This window comes from Protopterus annectens, chromosome 3.part0 (genome assembly GCF_019279795.1).
Source record: "Protopterus annectens isolate FY-2018-M chromosome 3.part0, PAN1.0, whole genome shotgun sequence".
Taxonomy (NCBI): Eukaryota; Metazoa; Chordata; order Ceratodontiformes; family Protopteridae; genus Protopterus; species Protopterus annectens.
Window position 1 is genome coordinate 1,216,535,586 of NC_056731.1, and position 21,044 is coordinate 1,216,556,629.

At 39.8% G+C, this 21,044-nt stretch overlaps 1 protein-coding gene across 1 annotated transcript in view; it reads left to right on the forward strand.

The window, feature by feature from the left end:
• LOC122796717 (probable enoyl-CoA hydratase echA8) overlaps positions 1-21,044 on the forward strand; it is a 939,187-nt gene that overhangs the window by 475,405 nt on the left and 442,738 nt on the right. Inside the window, exon 3 of the mRNA XM_044065416.1 lies at positions 16,953-17,123. Coding sequence (XP_043921351.1) covers positions 16,953-17,123 — 171 coding nt within the window. The remainder of the gene's footprint in view (positions 1-16,952; positions 17,124-21,044) is intronic.

Here is a 21,044-nt window from a genome sequence, read left to right on the forward strand (position 1 = left end):
AGTAGATAGTTGTTGTCAGGCAGCGGGTCTTTTTTGGATAAGAAACCTTTTTACAAGTGGGGGTATCACACAGAGATTGCTACTTTCAGCATGTTACTTGGTAATTTTATAAAGCTGAATATAAATTATAATTAGAACTGCAGTGCAAGGAGAAGTGGTTTGAGTTGAGTGCTGCTTGTTTTTTTTATATACTTGATTCTGACTGGCATTCCAATAATGTATTTAAAAAGTAATTTATTTTTTCATGCATCACAACCTTTGTGTTTCCATCTAGATAGTAAGTAAGTCGTCATGTAGCCAATGCATTGAAATATTTTTCTTCTACACTTCATTTTGTCTTGATTGAACTTTCGTAATGAGGGTTTGGCACCCAGGGCAGCGTATTTAATTAAAGTTCCAGTTGTTGTGGTTTTGAGCATAGCTTCACCCCTTTCCAGTTGTTGTGGTTTTGAGCATAGCTTCACCCCTTTCTAGTTGGCCACACCCCTTCCCGTTGGACCCACCCATTCAGCTGTCTCCTGCAACCCCCCCCCCCCTTTAATTTGAAGTCACCAGCCTCCACTGCATTTGACAGTATCCCACATTCATGGAAGTTCTTAAAAATGTATAAGATACACCCTACATTGACCATTTATATTGCAGCATGCATGAAACGGTGGCAAACCACTTTGCAGTTAAGGCATGGTAAAGGGCAAATTAGTATTCCAGAACTAAAAAATTCAAAGGAGGATATTCTGGGGTGACTCTCTGCTACCACTGCTCTTTGTCTTGCCCTTAACCCGTTAAGCTGTCTGCTTAACAGATTACTCATGGCTACAGTGTGGCTCCCAGAAAACAACTAAGTGTAAAGACTTCTCATTTTCTTTTTGTAGATGATTTAAATCTATAGTTCATCAGATGAGGAACTGAAAGCACAACTGCAAGTGGTCAAAACTTTTTCAGATGATATAAGACTATCATTTGGTCTTGATAAATGTGCAAAAGCAACCTTTAAAGCAGGAAAGCTGCAGCACCAAGAAAACAGCAGTTTGGGACAAGAATGTGATAAGAAAGAACTTGAGCAAGAGGGAGTATATACATATTTGGGAATTGATGAAGGATCAGCAATAAAATATGAACAATTGTGAATAAAACTTAGAAAGGAATATTTTATAAGAATTACATTAATACTGAAAACAGGGTTGACATCTAGGAACAAATTCCAAGCTATAAACCAGTTTTCTCTTCCTGTTTTAACTTACAGTTTTGGAGTGATTGACTGGCTCCAAAAGGTATTGGATATTTTGGACAGGAAAACAAGAAGGATGCTTCATACTCACCAGATGATTTATAAAAGTCAGTGCATACCAATATTATATATTCCCTGTTCTGAAGGAGGTATGGGCCTCTTTGAAATTGATTACATGTATAGATCTACAATCCTGGGACTGCATACATATCTGCTGACCTCACAAGACCCAAAGTGAAAGTTTTGAAACATGAGGAAAATGAGTCTAAGATGACTTCCCTGCTTAGTTTAGCAGAAGCATATCAGTTTCAAGCGGGAATGAAAATGAAATGAGAAGTAGATAAAAATCAGGCAACAACTGAATGTACCAAAAAAAAAAAGAATATAAGATGAAGGATCAGATGAGAAGGCAAGAAATGTGGAAAAGCCATAGATGTAGTTGAAAATATAGAAAACTCGGAACAACCTTATGTTGATCAGGATTGAATGCAGGGATTAAGGAGAGGTGAATTCAAACCAAAAGACAAAAGGTTAATATCGGTGGCCCAAGATAGTAGACTGTGTACACATTGGTTTACGAAGTCCATTCAACATGTGAGGGGAACAAACAAATATAGGATGTTCATCGTGCATACAGCTGCAGTCATAACAGATGGGTTATCCTGCCGTCAGGCGGGTCCTCGGTCGGCTGAATTCCAAAGTCTAGGTCCGGCGTCGGTTGTCGTCGCTTCCTCCCTGACGTCAGTGCGGCAGGGGTATAAAAGAGGCAGCCGAGGCCATTTTCTCCAGTCTTTCTTGCCGCGCGGTGCCCGAAGCAGAAGCAGTTCACAGGTGCCAGTCGGACAGCTCCTGAGATTTACGAAAGTATTTCAGCCGAAGACTTCTTGAAAGCTAAGTACCCCGTTGGGGAAACTTTTCTTGCCTCAGACCGATGTCAGACAAAGTTAATAATTGCATTTCATGTGGGAAGCAAATACCGCATAAGGATTTCCACTCTTACTGTATACCTTGCTTAGGCCCAGACCACGACGTCTCGGCCTGCCGTTTTTGTGCTAGATTCAACAAACGCACTATTAAGCGTCGGGCGGAGTTCGCCCTTCACTTTTTTGGCAAAAAATTTAATTATATTATGTCATCGGATACTCCAACTCCAGTTTTGAGCAAAATACGCAAAGATAAGGACCGACATACGAGGTCCGCACCACCTACTGATACCACGCTAAGGCCGACTACCGGTTCTCCAGTACTCAGCAAGGTGCCTACGCAGCCCCTGAGTACCGATGACAATGTATTACCGGTGTGTTCAGTACCCGAGGTCGCAGGCTCCTCGGCCCCCATTCCTACTACAGATACTGACGCCACTCCTGGCGGGGAAACTCAGAATTTAGACAGGCCTGCCATTTCTCAAGGGGTCTTCAGGCCTTCCTCCTACTCTATTAAAGCCTTCACTAAATCTAGAACAGCCATGAAAACCAAAAAACAGGTTCCTCAGACACCCTCTCAAGGCACCATGCCTAAAAAACAGATGCTTAAAATGGCTGAGGATATGATTACTCTTATCAGGGGTTCTCAACCCCCCTCTGACAAAAGGCCCAAATTAGAGGAAGACTACCCTTCCTCAGATCAAGCTTCTATTACCTCAGAACTATCTGAGGACCAGGATTGTGCCTATTCTCCATTCGAAGACTCTGATGCAGAGGAGTCTATTCCCTCGGTCTCCCCTGAGGACTTCTCTTTGGGGAAACCCTGCATACATTGAGGGAACACTTTCACTGGGAAGGCCAAGATTACTCAGATTCCAAGAAAAGGCTCAGGGAATTTCTTCTGCTCCCCCAGCATAGGCCTCTGGCTATCCCTCCTGTTTTAGATATATTGGATGATGTGTACACAGAAACCAGCCTTAATCCTGATTCTTTGCCTCCAGCTCCTGTTAAACCAGACAGGTATTACCGGGTTCCTGATTCTCACCAGTTCCTATATAAAAGCCATACTGCTGACCCAGAAACTATTTCACAGGGTCCCAAGGGAATTAATGCCTCTACTGCTAAAAACCCATTACCTTCAGAGAGAGATTCCAGATCTTTAGAAAGGTGGGGGAAAAAGGTGTACACCTCGGCCACTTTAACCATGAGGGCATTAAACTGTCAGTTCCATATGTTAAAGTATCAACAGTTTTGATATCTCAGCTGAAAAGCAAGATGACACAACCAGAACAACCAGATTTAAAAGAGTTGCAGGATTTGTTGCATGGTGCAGAGCAAGTGGGTAAACATACCTTGCAGTGTGGTTTTGATGCTTTAGAGGCCTCATGTAGAGCTGCTGTTACGGGGTCTGTTATACGTAGGCATGCTTGGCTCAAAGAGCAAACCTTACCAGATCATGTCAAAGCTAAATTATTAGATGCACCTCTTCAAAAAGATGTATTGTTTGGTGTTAAAGCAGAGGAGGTGCTAAAGAAAATGGAGGAAAAAGCGAAATCAATGCAAACAGTGAAAGATTTTATTTATTATTATTTTATTTATTTCAGTTTGATTACCGGGGAAGTCCACTGGGCCAAGAAGTGCCCATTTTCAGTGGAGGCCCGGGGAGAAAAGCTCCATGTACAATAGTAGTATGATAAGGGTTACAAAACAATGAGAAAGGTTACATAATTTTGGAGATGAGATACAGTAGTATGGTTCATACATTCAGTGGAATTACATACATTCAAATGAAAAACGGTAATATTCATTGTGAGACAGTATATAACAAAAACTAAAAAATTTTTTTTTTTTTTTTTTTTTTTTTTTCTCGGATTTTTACAATATTTACAAATATGGAGTTTATTTAAGTCTGATAGTTCAGGTTCTTGGAGAAATTAGATGAAGCTTGAGAATATAGGAGAAATTAGATTAAGCTAGATAGTATAGTAAAGCAGTAGTATGGAGAGTTTAGTGGGGGGAGTTATATAGAGTGAAAGCAGGAGCATTTCCATTTGGAAGAGAGATATTGGAAGAGTTGGTTTTTGAAGGATTCAGTGTTAGGTATTGTCCTAAGTGAGGGAGGGAGGGAGTTCCATTTTTTACCTAGAGAGAAGGAGAGTAGAAGCTGGCCAGCGGGACGTTTTGGTTTGTGAATTGCGATTAGGTTTTGGTGTTCAGACCTCAGAGATCTATTTGGGGTGTAAGGGGGAAGAATATTTTTTAAGGCTGGGCATTTATCAGGGGAGAATATTAATTTGTGAGCGTTGGTTAGTTGTAGATAGTCTAGGTGGTTAGGTAGTTCTAACCAATTCAGAGATTGAAGGCAGAGGCAGTGGTGAGTTGAAGTTTTGGATTTAGTGGCAAATTTGGATATTTTATTATAACAAGCTTCAAGTTTAGAGGTGTTGGAAGCGGACAGATTGGTTAATAGTGGGGCACCATATAGAAGAGAAGGTAGGAGGTAGGAGATTGCCAGGGTAAGCCTAGAGGAGTTGGAGAGAAATTGATTGTTTCTATATAGCATACCTAGTTTTTGGTGAGTTTTCTTTATGTTTTGTTGTATGTGAAGATCGAATTTGAGGTGTTTGTCTATGGTAATGCCAAGGAGTTTTGCAGAGGAGACTATTTCTATAGTAGTGGAGGATTGGCTAATGATATTGAGAGTGTTTTTGTCAAAGGAGGAAACCTTGGAGGGGAGGAATATTAGAATTTTAGATTTACTGGAGTTGAGGGAAAGGTGATTTTGGTGCATCCAGTTCTCAGTAGTGGAAAAAGCTATTTGGGTTTTGGTCAGTAGTTCAGAAATGTTGGGGGCGGCACAAACCAAGGTAGAGTCATCAGTGTATTGGATGACTGTAGGTACAGCCTCCACGTTTCAGCAGAAACTGGCCTTCAAAAAATTGGTCCTTTCCAGCCACGGACAGACCTCAAAGGGGCAGATACAGGCATCCAAGGGGTAGAGGGCAACCTCAAGGATCTTTCAGAGCCAGACAGTGGCAAGCACCAACCCCAAGAGGTGGAGAAAATAGATCACAGTCTTTTAGAAAACAGACACAATGACTTCCCCCTACACCTGCCCAGCAAAGCTTTAATGGCAGCACCTTTGGGCGGAAAACTGACATTATTCTCAAAAAATTGGCATATTGTTACAAAAGACAAATGGATTCTGGACATTATAGACAGAGGCTACAGGTTCCACTTTCACACCCTTCCAAAAATGAGAGGCATGCCAAACCTGCCACAAAATCAAAGGGCAGAGGCACAAAAACAAGTTTCAACTCTCCTGGACATGAAAGCAATTCAAGAGGTACCTGCAAAAGAACAAGGTCAAGGGTTTTATTCCAGACTATTCCTGGTACGAAGGAAAGACAAAGATTGGAGACCTATCTTAGACCTATCCATCCTAAACACATATCTACAGGTGCCAAAATTCAAGATGCTCACATTACAGCAGCTTCTTCCCATGCTGGGCAAGGAGTCTTGGCTGGTAACACTGGACCTCAAGGAGGCATACCTGCATGTCCCTATCAGACAAAATTGCAGAAGATACCTCAGATTTCTTGCAGGCTCAACCCATTATCAATTCTCTGCATTGCCCTTTGGCTTATCTACTACACCCAGAGTGTTTACGAAATGCCTGGCATCAGTAATCGCCTTCTGCAGACTACAAGGGATACAAATCTACCCATATCTGGATGACTGCCTGATCCAAGCGGACAGCAAGGACATACTACTGCAGCACCTGGCGTTTGTAATAAAACTGTTGAACTTCCTGGGATACACAGTCAACAAAACGAAATCAAAACTAATACCCTCTCAACAAATAATTTTCCTGGGTGCCAGCTTGGATACAACCACCCAGATGGCCTACCTCACGCCAGACAAGCAAGGGCAACTGTCTCAATACTTCAGAAAAATGGCAACTTACACCAGGCTAACTGCAAGGAAAGTCCTGCAGGCTCTGGGATTCATGGCATCTTGCATCCTACTAATCCCATGTGCAAAGCTGCATATGAGGAAACTTCAATGGTACCTAAAAACTTATGGTCTCAACACAGCCACAGCTTGGAAGCAATTATACCACTCATTCCATGCCTTCAAAAGGAATTTATGTGGTGGGCTCAAGCTTGCCAAAGAAACACAGGTCTTCCTTTCTGTGTACCTCAAACAACTCAAATCACCACAACAGACGCCTCAGACTACGCCTGGGGAGCACACATGACAGATCAGTGCATTCAGGGAAAATGGGCACGAAAAGAGAAGCTCCTTCACATCAACCAAAAGGAAATGCTAGCCATGCAAAAGGCTATTATGACCTTCAAAGACCTACTGCATCCAGGCCAGCTATTGATAAGGACAGACAACACCACAGTGATGTGTTACATAAACAAACAGGGGGGAACTCATTCATACCCCCTGTGCAGGCAAGCCATGACCCCATGGAACACAGCACTGGAATTGAAAATTCAACTACAGGCACAATTCCTGCCAGGGAAGGAAAACACACTGGCAGACAATCTAAGCAGAAATATGACAGATCCACACGAGTGGAAGTTACATCCTCAAATTTTCACAAAGATAACTCAGGCATGGGGACAGCCAGACATAGATCTCTTTGCTACCTACAGAAATTGCCAGTTTGTTCAAGGACCTATCATCCACAGGCCTGGAAAGTGGACGCACTTTCCTTCAATTGGGCAACATTGACAGTCTATGCCTTCCCGCCTCTTCCTCTGCTGCCCAAAGTTCTATTAAAAGCCAGAGCAGAGAATCCGAAAATGATTCTCATTGCTCCAGACTGGCCAAGGCAACACTGGTATCCGCTCCTGAAGAGCCTGACACATTCCCCACCATGGATCCTACCTCTAGTCCCTCTTCTGTTGTCCCAGCACAACTACAAAACTCTTCACAGCCATCTCAAAACTCTAAATCTAGCTGCATGGAGAATTCCTTGATTTCCCAACAGTTTCTCCTCTCCAAGGAGGTGCAGGATGTCATCTTGGAGGCCAGAAGACCTTCTACTAGAAAGGCCTACTCCGCCAAATGGAAACGATTTTGTGCCTGGAATCAAAAGAAGGGACAGAATCCTTGGGTAATAAATATACCTCAAATTTTACAGTACCTAGCTGAGATGTTAAACAATGGACTTTCCTTCTCCTCCATCAAGATCCACGCTTCAGCCATTTCTGCACAATACAACACAGATCCTCCTTTATTCTCTCATCCTCTCTTAAGGCAGTTCCTCAGAGGGGCAAAGAATATAAAACCCCCAAGGAAACTACCAGTCCCCTGCTTGGTACCTCAACTTCGTATTGGAAAAGCTGACCCTTCCTCCCTTCGAGCCAGCTTCTTCATAAGAGTTACAGTACTTGTCATGGAAAACAGCCTTTCTTCTGGCTATCACCTCAGCTCGCAGGGTTTCGGAGCTACAGGCCCTCATGGCTGTGCAACCATTCATCATTTTCCATCAGGACAGAGTTTCCTTATGAACCAACCCTACCTTTATGCCAAAGGTAGTATCCAGTGTAGCTTTGAATTAGACTATCCACATACCTACCTTTTATCCTAATCCACAAAAAAAGGGGAATGACTACTTCATTCCTTGGACATTCACAGACAACTTCGTTATTATTTGGACAGGACAAAGCCATTCAGGAAATCTGAGCAACTCTTTGTGTCCTATGCTGCAGGTGCCCAAGGAAAGGCTATTTCCAAACAGACAATTTCAAAATGGATAGCCCACTGCATACGCTTTTGTTACTCATTTCATGGAAAAACTGTGCCTGCATCCATCAGTTCCCACACCACCAGAGCCACAGCTACCTCTGCAGCCTTCCTCAGGGGGGTCCCCACCAAGGATAGTTTGGAAGCAGCCACCTGGAGTTCAGTGCACACTTTCTCCAAACACCATCACCTCCCACTATACTCTAAATCTAGAGCGGGCTTTGCCACAGCAGTCCTGCAGGGCATCCTAGCCCCTCCTAGTTCCACTTAGTGCCTACCACCCTTACTTAGCTTTGGGATTCTACCCATCTGTTATGACTGCAGCTGTATGCACGATGAACATAGTACAGTTTTGTACCTACCATAAATGTAGATGTTCAAGTGCTCATACAGCTGCAGTCCAGGTTTCCCTCCCTCCAACCCCTCTTAGGACAGGCCTTATGACAAACCCTTTTCATATAACCTTTTGGGGTATTCTTTTATGGTGTATTTGCTTGCAACTACTGTTTTTGATTTATCAACATTGCAGTTTTGCATAACATTATGTTTGCCTTCCATCTGGGGGCACCTGACATCTGGGGCAAGAAAAACTGAAGAAAATGGCGTCAGCTGCCTCTTTTATACCCCTGCCGCACTGACGTCAGGGAGGAAGCGACGACAACCGACACCGGACCTAGACTTTGGAATTCGGCCGACCGAGGACCCGCCTGACGGCAGGATAACCCATCTGTTATGACTGCAGCTGTATGAGCACTCGAACATCTACATTTATGGTAGGTACAAAACTGTACTTTTTGTAAAACAGATTTGAAAACAATCATATACTAATGGCAGAAGGACTGTATACTGAAAGACATAATAATGTGGCAAGACTGTTGCATTCGGGATTGTGCAAACATTATTGTATTGAAGTGGGTGAAAACCACTGGAAACATGATCCACAAAGCATTATAGAAAATGATGTAGTTTATATGATATGGATAACTTGTTACCAACAGTTCAAAAAATAGATGCGAGAAAACCAGATATAGTAGTCCATGAAAAGAAGACAAAAGTAATATTGATCACTGAAATTGCTACACCCAGTGACTACAGTGTCTTAAATACAGAGAGTCACAAAGTCATAAAATAGCAGGAGTAGGCAGAAATGAGAGCAATGTGGAATAAACATACCCAGACAGTTCCAGTAGTGGTAGTAGTTGTAGTAGTAGGAGCGACAGGTGTTATAAAAAAGAATTTATAATCATACTTGGATACGTTACCGATGCATGTAATACCATACAAATTGCAGAAGGAGTCATTACTGGGCACATTGCGGGTGCTGCGAAGAGAACTTCTGGCTAACAGCAAAGATTGAAACAATACTAATTTCATGAATCTTAATCATACTTTGACTGAGGAATGGGGTCCATTCCCATCATAATATTAGAAACCCAAAAGACTTGGTGAAATTAAAAAAAGATTATACCATTATATATGTTATTCACTAGGTCATTTAAGTACAGGGAAATTTATAAAGATTGGAGATATGTACTTGTTATACCCACCTTTAAGGGAAAGGAGAACGGACAAACCCAGATTCATAAAGAACTTTACTTGTTGTGGAAAAATAAAGAAGATTATTTTGGATAAATTATTGCCAGATTTGGAAAAGTTGGGACTTGAAACAGTATGTCAACATGCATAGGTAAGGGTGTGGTATTCAGGTCCAAGGAAATTTTAATACTACTCTATTTGGCACTTACCAGAGCTATAATTGAATACAGTGCCCTGTATGGCATGTATCTAACCAGACAACTTGCAGCAGTTGTAAGGCCCACAAAGGTTTTTCACCAGGAGAATTTAGGACATGAATGCCCTGTCCTACACTGATTGTCTCTGTATTCAGTCTCCTATCAGCTGCTGAGAGTTGATCTTCACCTGGTTTACAGGGCTTCCTCCAACCCAGCGTTAATGGATCTGTTGCACATGCACAAAACAACACCAGAAACACTGCATCTAGGAATCTGAACTTCACTTGTGATATAGATAGAACATGCTGGAGAGACAGATATGTGTCCCAAAGGATCTCTGCACTATGGAACGGGCTCCCCATCCATGTAAAACAGAGTTCATCCCTGACCCCCTGACCCGATTTAAATGAAACCTTGAGAATTGGATGGAAAATCATAAATTTACCCCAGATCTGGTCCCATGTCCTTTATAGACACAAGATATCAATAAGAAATGTTTTATCATAACTAACACCCCCCACATACAGATCCTTAACTACCTGCCTATTAACATGCACTCCCCCCATATGATACATGAGACTCCCCCATATGATACATGAGACCCAAATGGTTTGGGGGGGTGCGGCTAGACTTGTAACAGCCCTGATGGTCAATAGCCTAATAACAATCTGTGAACCTATATGCTGAAAATAGATCTATAACCACCTGCAGCATGGTATTCTATAACAACATGATAGCAGCTGCAAATAAAAAATTGAGCTGTGATGTAATTTATATAGACTTAACATCAGCCATTGATAGAATCATACAAAAAACACTGATCAAGAAATAAGAACAAGTAGGTGTTGCTGTATTCTTGATAAGATGGATAGGTGCATAGCTTACAAATAGGACATGGCAAGTATCATACAACAGTTGGACAGGTGACATTCTAGGTTACAGTCACGGTGTCCCACGTGGCTCTGTTCTAGGCCCATACTTGTTTAAGTTGTATCTTTCAGATCTATCTTTTTCACCTGAAGTGTTCTACTGCCTGGATGTAGATGACACGAAAATGGGCAAACTGGTTACACGTGTTAGAGATAGGGCATGCCTGCAAGACAATTTGACTAAATCCACCATTTGAACCCAGGAGAATAATATGTTGATAAATACATAAAAAACTAAGTGTGTGAGATTTAGGAGACATAGGCTGAAGGGGATGGGAGCGCTTTCTGTATGGAGTCTGCATGTCCTTCCCGTGGTCGAGTGGCGTTCGAAAGACATGTGTAGAATGGGCATGCCTTCGTTGAAGGTTGGGCATCGAGCTGGCACCTCGGCACCCGTAAAAAATCTACTGCCAATTATTAGTGGACCGTAGTTCCGCTGTGGCAACCCCTGACCGGGGAAAGCCGAAAGAAGAAGAAGGCTGAAGGGGAGATATTTAATACAGCACACTGTGATTGAATCTGTAGATTTATTTAAGGAACTGGGTATACAGGTAGATCCAGCTTTGAGTTTTTCTAATCGTATCAACCAGTTTATTAATGTTAGCTGTAAAACTGTAGGCTGTATGAAATGATTTATAAAGTCTGGAAAATCAGAAATGATGAAATCATTGTTTGTAAGCTACATTAGACCCAAAGTAGAGTATGGAATAACTATATGGAAACCTTATCAGAAAGCAAGCATGAGTAAATTAGAAGGAGTACATATTATTTCAGACATTGCAACTGTACTGGATGTCAGATCTTGTGACACACATTTTTTAACTGATACGCAGGATAAAGCACCTGTCTCTTAAAAGACATACACTTGTTTCTGCAGAAGATGTTTTGGGGAGCATCCTCATTTCCCCATCTATGTGGTATTTTCTCCTGTAAGCAAAGTGTATCTGATAGTAATTTTTTTCTGAAACTGGTCCCTAATAGAAGAGTTTCCTTGATACTCTTTTAAGCTCATGCTGTCATTAATTATAGGATTAGATGCTTTACATGTAAAGCTGCAAGAGCATTTGAGAAACTTGTTAAGCCAGAGCACACAGTCTCCGTAATCGGCATGTCCTCTAATTCCTTCATGAGATAAATAATATCATTTGTGTATTCTGCAGTTTTCCATAAACCCAGGCATGCTGGTTCTTCATCTTCAGGTTAGACTCTCACAACTGACTAACTAGATTTTCTTTCAAGAGATCAACTACAAGACAGTACCATTGGCATCCCACTCAAATAAGACATTGCATAAACTTCAAGAAATGGTGGCAATCCATTTAACCCTATTAACAATGTTCAGGACTGTGCCAAAGACAGGAGCCTGTAGACAGCTATGAAAAATACTACTGTCATATGATTCATCAGCAAGTAAGGGAGTGTTCACTCATGCCTTCTATGGAGACTGGCTGTGTTACCTTCAAAAGAAAGCAATATAAGTAGATGTCTTCCTTCAGACCATTTATATTCCAAGTCAACAGAACAATCAGAGATCTTCTGACCAGAGAGATTACTCTTTCCTAAGAAGTGAAACTGGACAGACACACTTTCCTGATGACCCCACAGTGTTTGATGCAGTCTTAAGGCTGATTTGTCTGACTCTTATCAAGACCATCAACACCCACTGTTTTTCAGCAGATAATTTATGAAAGAACATTGAAAACCAGCACGATATCCTCCAGCTGGAATTAATACCTTACTTGTGCTTCCCTTCATATATCATTTATTCAGTGATGGCTATTAAATATTAAACGCTAACACACCTCTCATAGCTCCTTTATGATCAAGCCAATCTAGATCGGCATTAGTAACACAAATTTTGACTTATCCATGTCTGATTCTGCCTCTTCACAGCAACTTGTTTACCAGCAGGAAGGCAGGACTCTTCAGCCCAATCTCACAGCTCATAGATTCTTAGCATAAAATATCACTAGTTAATTCAAGTAATTTATTTACTCAGGACATTTATTCTGTACTTAAAGAAGATAAGACGTCCACCATTAGGTAATTTTATTTGCAAATTATTTTCATTGTGGTGTCATTCTGTTTATACTGTTTCATTTTGTAGTTATATTCTTCACATTTTGCAGTATTCTACCAGTCTTATTTATCTTTGGCTTGGCATACTCCTCTCTTAAGCTTCATCGGTCTATTGTTTTGGCATGTATGCCAGTATATCAAGCAATTACAATCCATAAAGTCTTGAGAATATTTTAAAAGGTATGCATCATCTCAGTCCCCTAGGACACCCTATGTCAAATGGGATTTCAGCTTTATGATTCTTTATAACTGAAAAGTTGATTGCCCCTCCAAATCTTCAAACCTGTATATACAACAGATCTAAAAAATCTTTGTCTTGGAAAGATCTTTTTAATAGCAGTTACTTCAGGCAGAATTAGCAAGCACTGTTGTAAAGAGTATTGCACATTTTTTCATAAGCACATTGTTTCACTTAGGAAAAGGATACTTCATTTATGCCAAAGGTAGTCTCAGTTAACTAGGCATTTTAGTGACTTATCTTTCTGAAGCAAAAATGTTAATGAAAAATAATTATGTATACTGTGGACATTCATAGACAACTCAGACATTATTCAGAAAGAACAAAACACTTAAAGACAGTCTAATAAACTTTATGACTAATATATCAAAAAAGTAGGGTAGACGTTACTAAACAGACTATCTTTAAGTAGGTGTCAGTTGTGTTTACATTTAGCAGTGGTGAGTACAATATATCATTGTCAGGATTAGATATGCAAACTTTACCATATCAACAACCACTGCTGCTGTCTTTTTCAGGCATGAATGTGCTCAGGGCATTTGTGATATAGCAATTTGGACTTCCATTTGCACATTTATTAAGCATTATAATGCAGATGGTTAGACCCATGTAGGGGTCAGATGCAAAAATGAAAGTGGGCGAGTTCCTCTCTGACAATTTCTGCTTGAGCAGAGGAACCAGGCAGGTGTGCCCTCCTTCCCCTTTATTATTTGCTTTATATTTAGAACGAGATGATATGATTTTATACCTGATGTTGTTGTTGTTGTTGACTTTTGGCTTTTCCCGGATAAGGGTCACCACAGCGGAACTCCGGTCCGCTTATGATTGGCAGTAGAGTTTGACAAATGCCGAGGTGCCAGCTTGACTTCGAACGCCCACCCAACCGCGGGGAGGCCATGCAGACTCCACACAGAAGGCACTCCCCACACTCCAGCCGAGAATCAAACGGGAGAACCTCTTGCTGTGCGGCAACAACGCTACCGCTGCACCACTGCGGATATCATTTTATACTTATACCTGATAAAAACAGAAAAGGAAATTTCAGTGTTGTGCAACATTTTGATACAGTTTCATATCTTTTTGGGATACAAAATTAATGAAGTAAAATAAAGGCAATAGCGAGAAACTATGTACCCACACACAAATTGGTTCAGCAATATCCATATTTATATGCCATGATAAAATGAAATACTTAGGAGTGTGACAGCTAACACTATGTGGGAAGACACTAAACCAAAGATAATACAAAAACTGAGAAATTGGAAGCTCTTTTGTATGGATATGGATAGTAAGATACAACCAGTTAAAATGTTTTTAGGCCCTTTAGTCTTATACACAGGTCAGGCATATTTTACTAACTAGAGGAGTAGTTGTGTATAACTATTAATAAAGAGCTGAAGGATTTTATCTGGGAGGGGAAGATGGCAAGAGTCAACTGGGATAAACTGATTCTTCCAATAGAACAAGACGGATTGGGATTACCTGATTTGAAGGTGTATTTCAGAGCTACACAGTTAAGGCTCCTATACATAGCACAAGCAGAAACCTATAATTCAAATTGGAAAGGCGTGATGAAGAAACTGGGGGGAACTCAAGAAACAAGGAGAGACTGGGACTTTGGATGTAGATCTTTATGGAGATTAACAATAATCATGCAGAATATTATATTCATAAAGTAGCAGAAAGTTTTCTAAGAAATAAGCCAACACAGAAATGGAGAAAGTAGATGCTGCCAATAGGGATCCAGACAGTAGGCAAGAGACGGTTGGAATTTATTAGAGAAAACTGGCAAAGGAACCAAGGTATTGAGAGCAAATAACTAGAGGGAAAGATAATAGAATATGCCAAGAATTTGTCTTCCCTATCAAGGATTGATATCAGAGTATAGGCGAAGAGAAAGAAATAGTGGGGGGGGGTCCTAAATGAAAAACCAGCACTAGTGGAGTTTTTAGTAGATTTTTAGTAAAATGTTGAGTAGAAGCTGCTATTAAAAAGCAAATAATTAGTAGCGCATATCAAATATTGCATGATGTACTGCGGTGGTGGTGCTGCGGTAGCGTTGTCACCTCACAGTTAGACATTGCCCATTCGATTCTCAGTTAGAGCGTCTTCTGTGTGGCGACATGCATGAACGGGCGTTCCTTCGTTGAAGTTTGTGCGTTAGGCCCGGCAAGCCAGCACGTAAAACTCTACTGCCAATCATTAGCGGACCGGAGTTCCGCTGTGGCGACCCCTAACCGGGAAAAGCCGAAAGACACAATCAAATATTGCATGATAACTGTAAGAATAAATCAAAAGAGGTTAGAAAGGATTGAGAAGAGAGGTTGGATAAGTACTTCACAAAGAAGTAATGGGGGTATATGTATGTCTCCCAAATACGGAGCAAAATCTAGAAGATTTAGGATTTTTGCTTGGAAATGTTTCCATAGGTATTTTTATACTCCAAGTAGATGAGAATTTTTCCTAAAGTAGACAGCAAATGTTGGAGGTGTGATGGTGAAGAAAGAAGTAATTTGGAACATATTTTCTGGGAGTGTAATGACTTGGCAGACTTTGAAGAATCCTTGCAGACTACTCTATCAGAGATACTGGGTGAGCAAATTGATGTATCTAGGGAAATTATTTTTCCGAGCTATGATACAGAATTGGAATTGCCTAAATATGGTAAGGTCTTGCTGAGTCTAATTATGTTGGCTGATAAAAAAGCAATTACTAGAAAATGGAAATCAAAATCTAAACCAACTGTACTAGAAGTAGTGAATATAGTAACAGAGATAAAACGACTTGAATTTGGATTTTTAGAAAAGGGTAGGACCACTTACATAGAGAAAATGGGAGTTGTGGGAATACTATATACAGGGGAGGAATGAGGGTTAAAAGAAAGCAGGATTTGAATGAGCTATGTAATGGATGACCGACAATGCTTGGGTAGGTTATAAGTGATTTAAAATGTTTGTAGCTAAAATTATGTCAATATGGTTTATGATGTATAATGCTTGCAACTAAGCTTATGTCAATCTGGCTTAATTTCATTTATATAAATGCATGATTGCCTATGTCATAAGTGATAATTTAATAAAGATGTTTCTTGTTTAAAAAAAAGGTAGGTTAGTGTTTGCTATGGTAGTTCTTTTAGGCCTACTCCCTTAGCCTGTCCATCCTCTCTTGTGATATGAGGCCAGACCGTTTGGTTACTAACCCAATCATTTTTGTGTTCCTGAAACAATCATCCTTATAATGCACAGCATTAACAGTAAGTGCCCATATAATAGAATCATTGCAGTATGACAGGCTGCCGCACACCTTCCTTGCACACCAGTGCTTTATCCTTATTACTTTCTTACATATGACTGCAACATCACGATGTGCTGATATGCCTTTTGAATTATTATTATTATTATTGTTAGTTATTATTATTATGTGTTTTTGTTGCTGCTTGACTTCTGGTTACATTTCTGCCTAAACACATGATGGGAATATCTGTTGGTGTAATGTTTTGCTTATTCTCCTCTCTTCTGACTCAATTTCTGGGGATTATATAAGAACAGAAATAAGTGTGAGGCATTCTACATTTTGTAAGCTGCACTTCCTGTGACAGCCATAGCACCAGCCTTCATTTCCTTGTAATTAATGGAGTGACAGACTGATTAAAAAACACAGCTGGGCAGTAACTGACATCTGCTTTGCAGCAGATATCCTCAAAATGTTTATATTCCTGAAGCAGTGATTCTATTTTGTAAGTGCTAAGGTAAGTATATCACAGACCTGTACTTTATGATGTGAGTCATAACACAGTGCCTTTTTTGCTAGAACTTGAACATTTTTTAATCACAGAACTATTATGTAAGCTAAAATACATCAGATAAGTATACTGAACACACAGAGTAAGGTATTAGCAGTGGCTTCAAAAGCAGTAAAATAGACTTTTGCTTTAAATATAAAATATATATTCTAAATTTTGACTTCTTTCCTTTCTGTCTCCAGTTTTAAAATGCATATGCATTGCCAAAAGATAATGCAATATATGTCAGCTTAAGTTGTCTTTCTTTATTTTTCTAGTGAAAAAAAATAATGTATTAACCGAGAGGCATGGAAGCATTGTGACAGTTGGGATCAATAGGCCAGAAGCTCGCAATGCTGTTAATACAGAGACAGCCCTACAACTGGTAGAAGCTTTCACTTCATTTGATGAGGATGATTCACTGACTGCAGCTGTGTTTTATGGAGTAGGTGAGGTGCCATTTTTTTGAAAATATGACAGTAAAAATAAGTGTTGGTTAATACGCAGAATTACATATGTTTCATCCATTCCTGACTGATCAAACTGATTAATGTTTATTCGGTGAGTTTTCAAGACATCAGAATATTCTTGCAGAGTGGAGGGAGAAATGAGATGATCAGTGTCTTCAGAATTCTAAACTAGTTTTAAAATCTAGGTAGTAACTGCTTTTCTAGAATCTGATGTATTATCAACATGTATTTTATGACAATTGCAATGTTTTTCTAAATGGTAGTAGCAGTTTCATAATGTGAAACAGTTTAAATATTCAGTAGCAGATATGGAATTTATATTTTTTGTACATGCTTTTGGGTAATCATTGTTTATATATAGCTGCAGTATTTTGCATAATTACAACCAGAAGGTCCTATAAACAAGCACTGAATGCTTTCTGATATTTAATGCTAAGTCCGCAGAAGTAAGACCAACATAGTCTGAGACTTGTTTTGGGGAATGGCCCTGGTATTTTGTCACTGGGACATGGCTGGATGAGACCCTTAGGCCTCATGTAACAATAGCTATACATACTAGCTTTATTGTTGAGTGTTTTTTAAGTGCAACAGAAGTTAATTGGATTATTATATAATTGCGTTAATTGAAGGCTGTATAAATGATGGTGAACATTGTGATGTGTGTTGAGTTCTGAAGAAGTCTTAGGACAATAGTGGTCAAAATAAAGGTGTATACTAAAAGAAGTGTGGTTCATTGCCATTGCTGTTGGAGTTATTACTGCTATTTGGTCCTCGAGCCTGTGTACCAGTGTTTTCTTTTGATAGTCTGAGACTTGTTTTGGGGAATGACCCTGGTATTTTGTCACTGGGACATGGCTGGATGAGACCCTTAAGCCTCATGTAACAATAGCCATACCTCAAATTCTTTCAGTCATCAGAGTCCTTGATGAAAAAATATCATTGAAGAGGTATTCTTTTTTTCCAGACTAATGGTCCAGATGAACAGCAAATTGCCGTCCACTTGGTTGTTATGCAAGAGTTCACTGATTTCATCACTGATACAGTACTCGGTCACCTAAGGTGGCTGATCTTAGCTGGCTTCGTTCCCCTAGCTTGCTGATGAATTGGTTAAACTTGCTTTAGAACTTCTGAACATTATAATGATTTGGTTTTGCTAAATTAGTTTCTTCTGCAGGATTGCTGTTTCCTTCATTTGAATTGCAGATTTCTTTTCATTGACACCCCACTTGGTTCTCTCAAAGTTTGTATGCAAGAGTTCACTGAATTCCTCATTGATGCAGTATTGGATCTCCCAAGGTGGTTGCTCATAGCTGATTTTATTCTCTTGTATGCTAAACTTACTGTTGAATTTATCCATATTGTAATGAGTCTGGGCTTGGCTAAGTTAGTTTCTTCTTTCAGATGTATGAGAGGGTCCGCTCTGGATTTGATATTCCAATTGGATAGATAATTTGGAAGTGAAGGTGGAGACCGGCCTGTGGTCTGACCACTGTCTGGTTCACTTTGATCTGTAAACCCCTCCAGCTTTTCTAATTGATCCTGATATGAACCCCTTCAGGATTTTGACAAACATTTGTAATGGCAGTTTCATATAACTGCCCACCAGCACAAAGTCAGAGTGTTTCGACCCATAACAATGGGTTTTAGGCACTCAACAACACTTAAGCATTTCTTCTGGTTAAGACAGGCCTGTGGGTAACTGCATATTGAAAACATGCCTACTTAACCATTGCAATTGTGTGTGATCCGTTACAAAGTTGAAAACTGCCTGCTTAATAAATAGTATTTCAAGGCATAAAATTCCTACTTTATAGCTAGATACTCTTTCAGTAACAGAGTATCTTCTTTTTGCATTGCTCAATTTTCTGTTGATAGCACTTCCTGTTTGGGGTTATCAAAAAGTACTAGAGAATCATCATGCAACCTATGTAGAAGAGACAGAGTTTATAGTCATTTAGAAGAAAACTCAATTATGGCATTAGAACAAAAGGGCAACGAAAGAAAGTCATATGGAACAAAGGATCATTTGTTGTTAAATAAGGTCATAGTGGAGAACTGTAAAAAGGGGAAGAATATAAGTATGGTATAGACTGACTACAAAAAAGCATTTGATAGTATCCCACTTCATGGATAAAAGAGTGCTTAAAAATGTATAAGATACACCCAACACTGATAGACTACATTACAGTGACCATGAAACAGTGGCAGACCACTTTGCAGTTAAGCCATGATAAAAGACAAATCATCATTCCAGGGATAAAAATTCAAAGGGGGATATTACGTGTAAAGACTTCTCATCTTCTCTTTGTCAATGATCTAAAACTGTATAGCTCATCAGATGAGGAACTGAAAGCATAACTCCAAGTTGTCAAAACTTTTTCAGATGATATTAGAATGTCATTTGGTCTTGATAAATGTGCAAAAAGCAATCTTAAAAGCAGGAAAACTGAAGCACAAAGAAAACATCAATTTGGGACAAGAATTTGATATAAAGGAACTTGAACAAGAGGGAGTGTATAAATATTTGGGAATTGATGAAGGATCAACAATAAAACATGAACAAATGCGAATAAAACTTAGTAAGGAATACTTTAATCATGAAAACAGCACTTGACATATAGGAACAAAATTTAAGCTATAAACCAATTTGCTATTCCTGTCCTATCTTACAGTTTTGGAGTGGCTGACTGGCCACAAAACGTGTTGGATAGACTAGACAGGAAAACAAGAAGGATGCTTCATGCTCACCAAATGATTTATAAAAATCAGTGCATACCAAAATTATATATTCTCCATTCCGAATGAGAGGTGGGCCTCTGTGAAACTGGTTACATGTATAGGTCTGCAGTCGTGGGACTGCACACATATCTGCTGACCTCATAAGTCCCAAAAGTAGTGAACATTTTGAAACATGAGGAGAATAAATCAAAGCTGACTTCTCTTCTTAATCTAGCAGAAACATCAGCGTCAAGCAGGAATGGGAATCAAACCAGAAGTAGATAAAAGTCACGCAGCAAATGAATGTGCCAAAAAACAAAATAAAGAATATAAGGTGAAGGACCAGATGAGAAAGCAAGAAATGTGGAAAATGCATAAATATCGTTGCAAGTGTAGAAAACGTCTGGAAGAACCTCATGTTGATCAGGATCAAATGCAGGAATGGTTAGGGAGAGGCGAATTCAAACCAAGAGATCCTTCTTGTTCATAGGTTCATAGATTAGTACTAGGCTAACTGCCCTTGCAAGCCATTTTAAGCCTAGCCAATTATCCCCTGTGAGATTCCAACCCTGTACCTTGTGTTTGTAAGGCAAACACCTAAACCATTTGGAATTAATCTGAACAGGAAGATGCAGGGACAGATACAATTTGTTTTTCTCAGACTTCTGATGCAGACTCAGAGGAGAACTCAGTTTCTGATCCTCCCTGTGAGAAGTTGTCTTTCTCTAAGACTGTTGCTACAATGTGCCAGTATTTTCAGAGGTTTTTCTGTCCCTCAGAAAATATTATGAGTTGTTACAGAAGTATTTTTCAGAACCTTCACACATTTCCCCTGTTCTGTCAGCTTTAGAGGATGTGTGTGTTACTGCCTGCAATTTTCATAACAACCAGCCAGCTGCACTTAAAATTGCAGGTAAGATGTTTGTACGTCTTTGAATTTTTATATACAGTATTCCCAAACCTGATCCAACAGCTTCAGTTGATTCCTCTGCTGCTAAGCACTTAGTTAATTCCAATCCTACTCTTTCTGATAAGGATGGGAAAATAGTTGATAGGTATGGGGAAAGTATATAGTTATGCAGCTTTGATTTTCAAAATTTTGAATTGTCAAACTCATATGTTAACATTTGTTCTGGCAAATTGTGAAAGCATGAGGAATATTTTATATGAAGTTTATTGTGA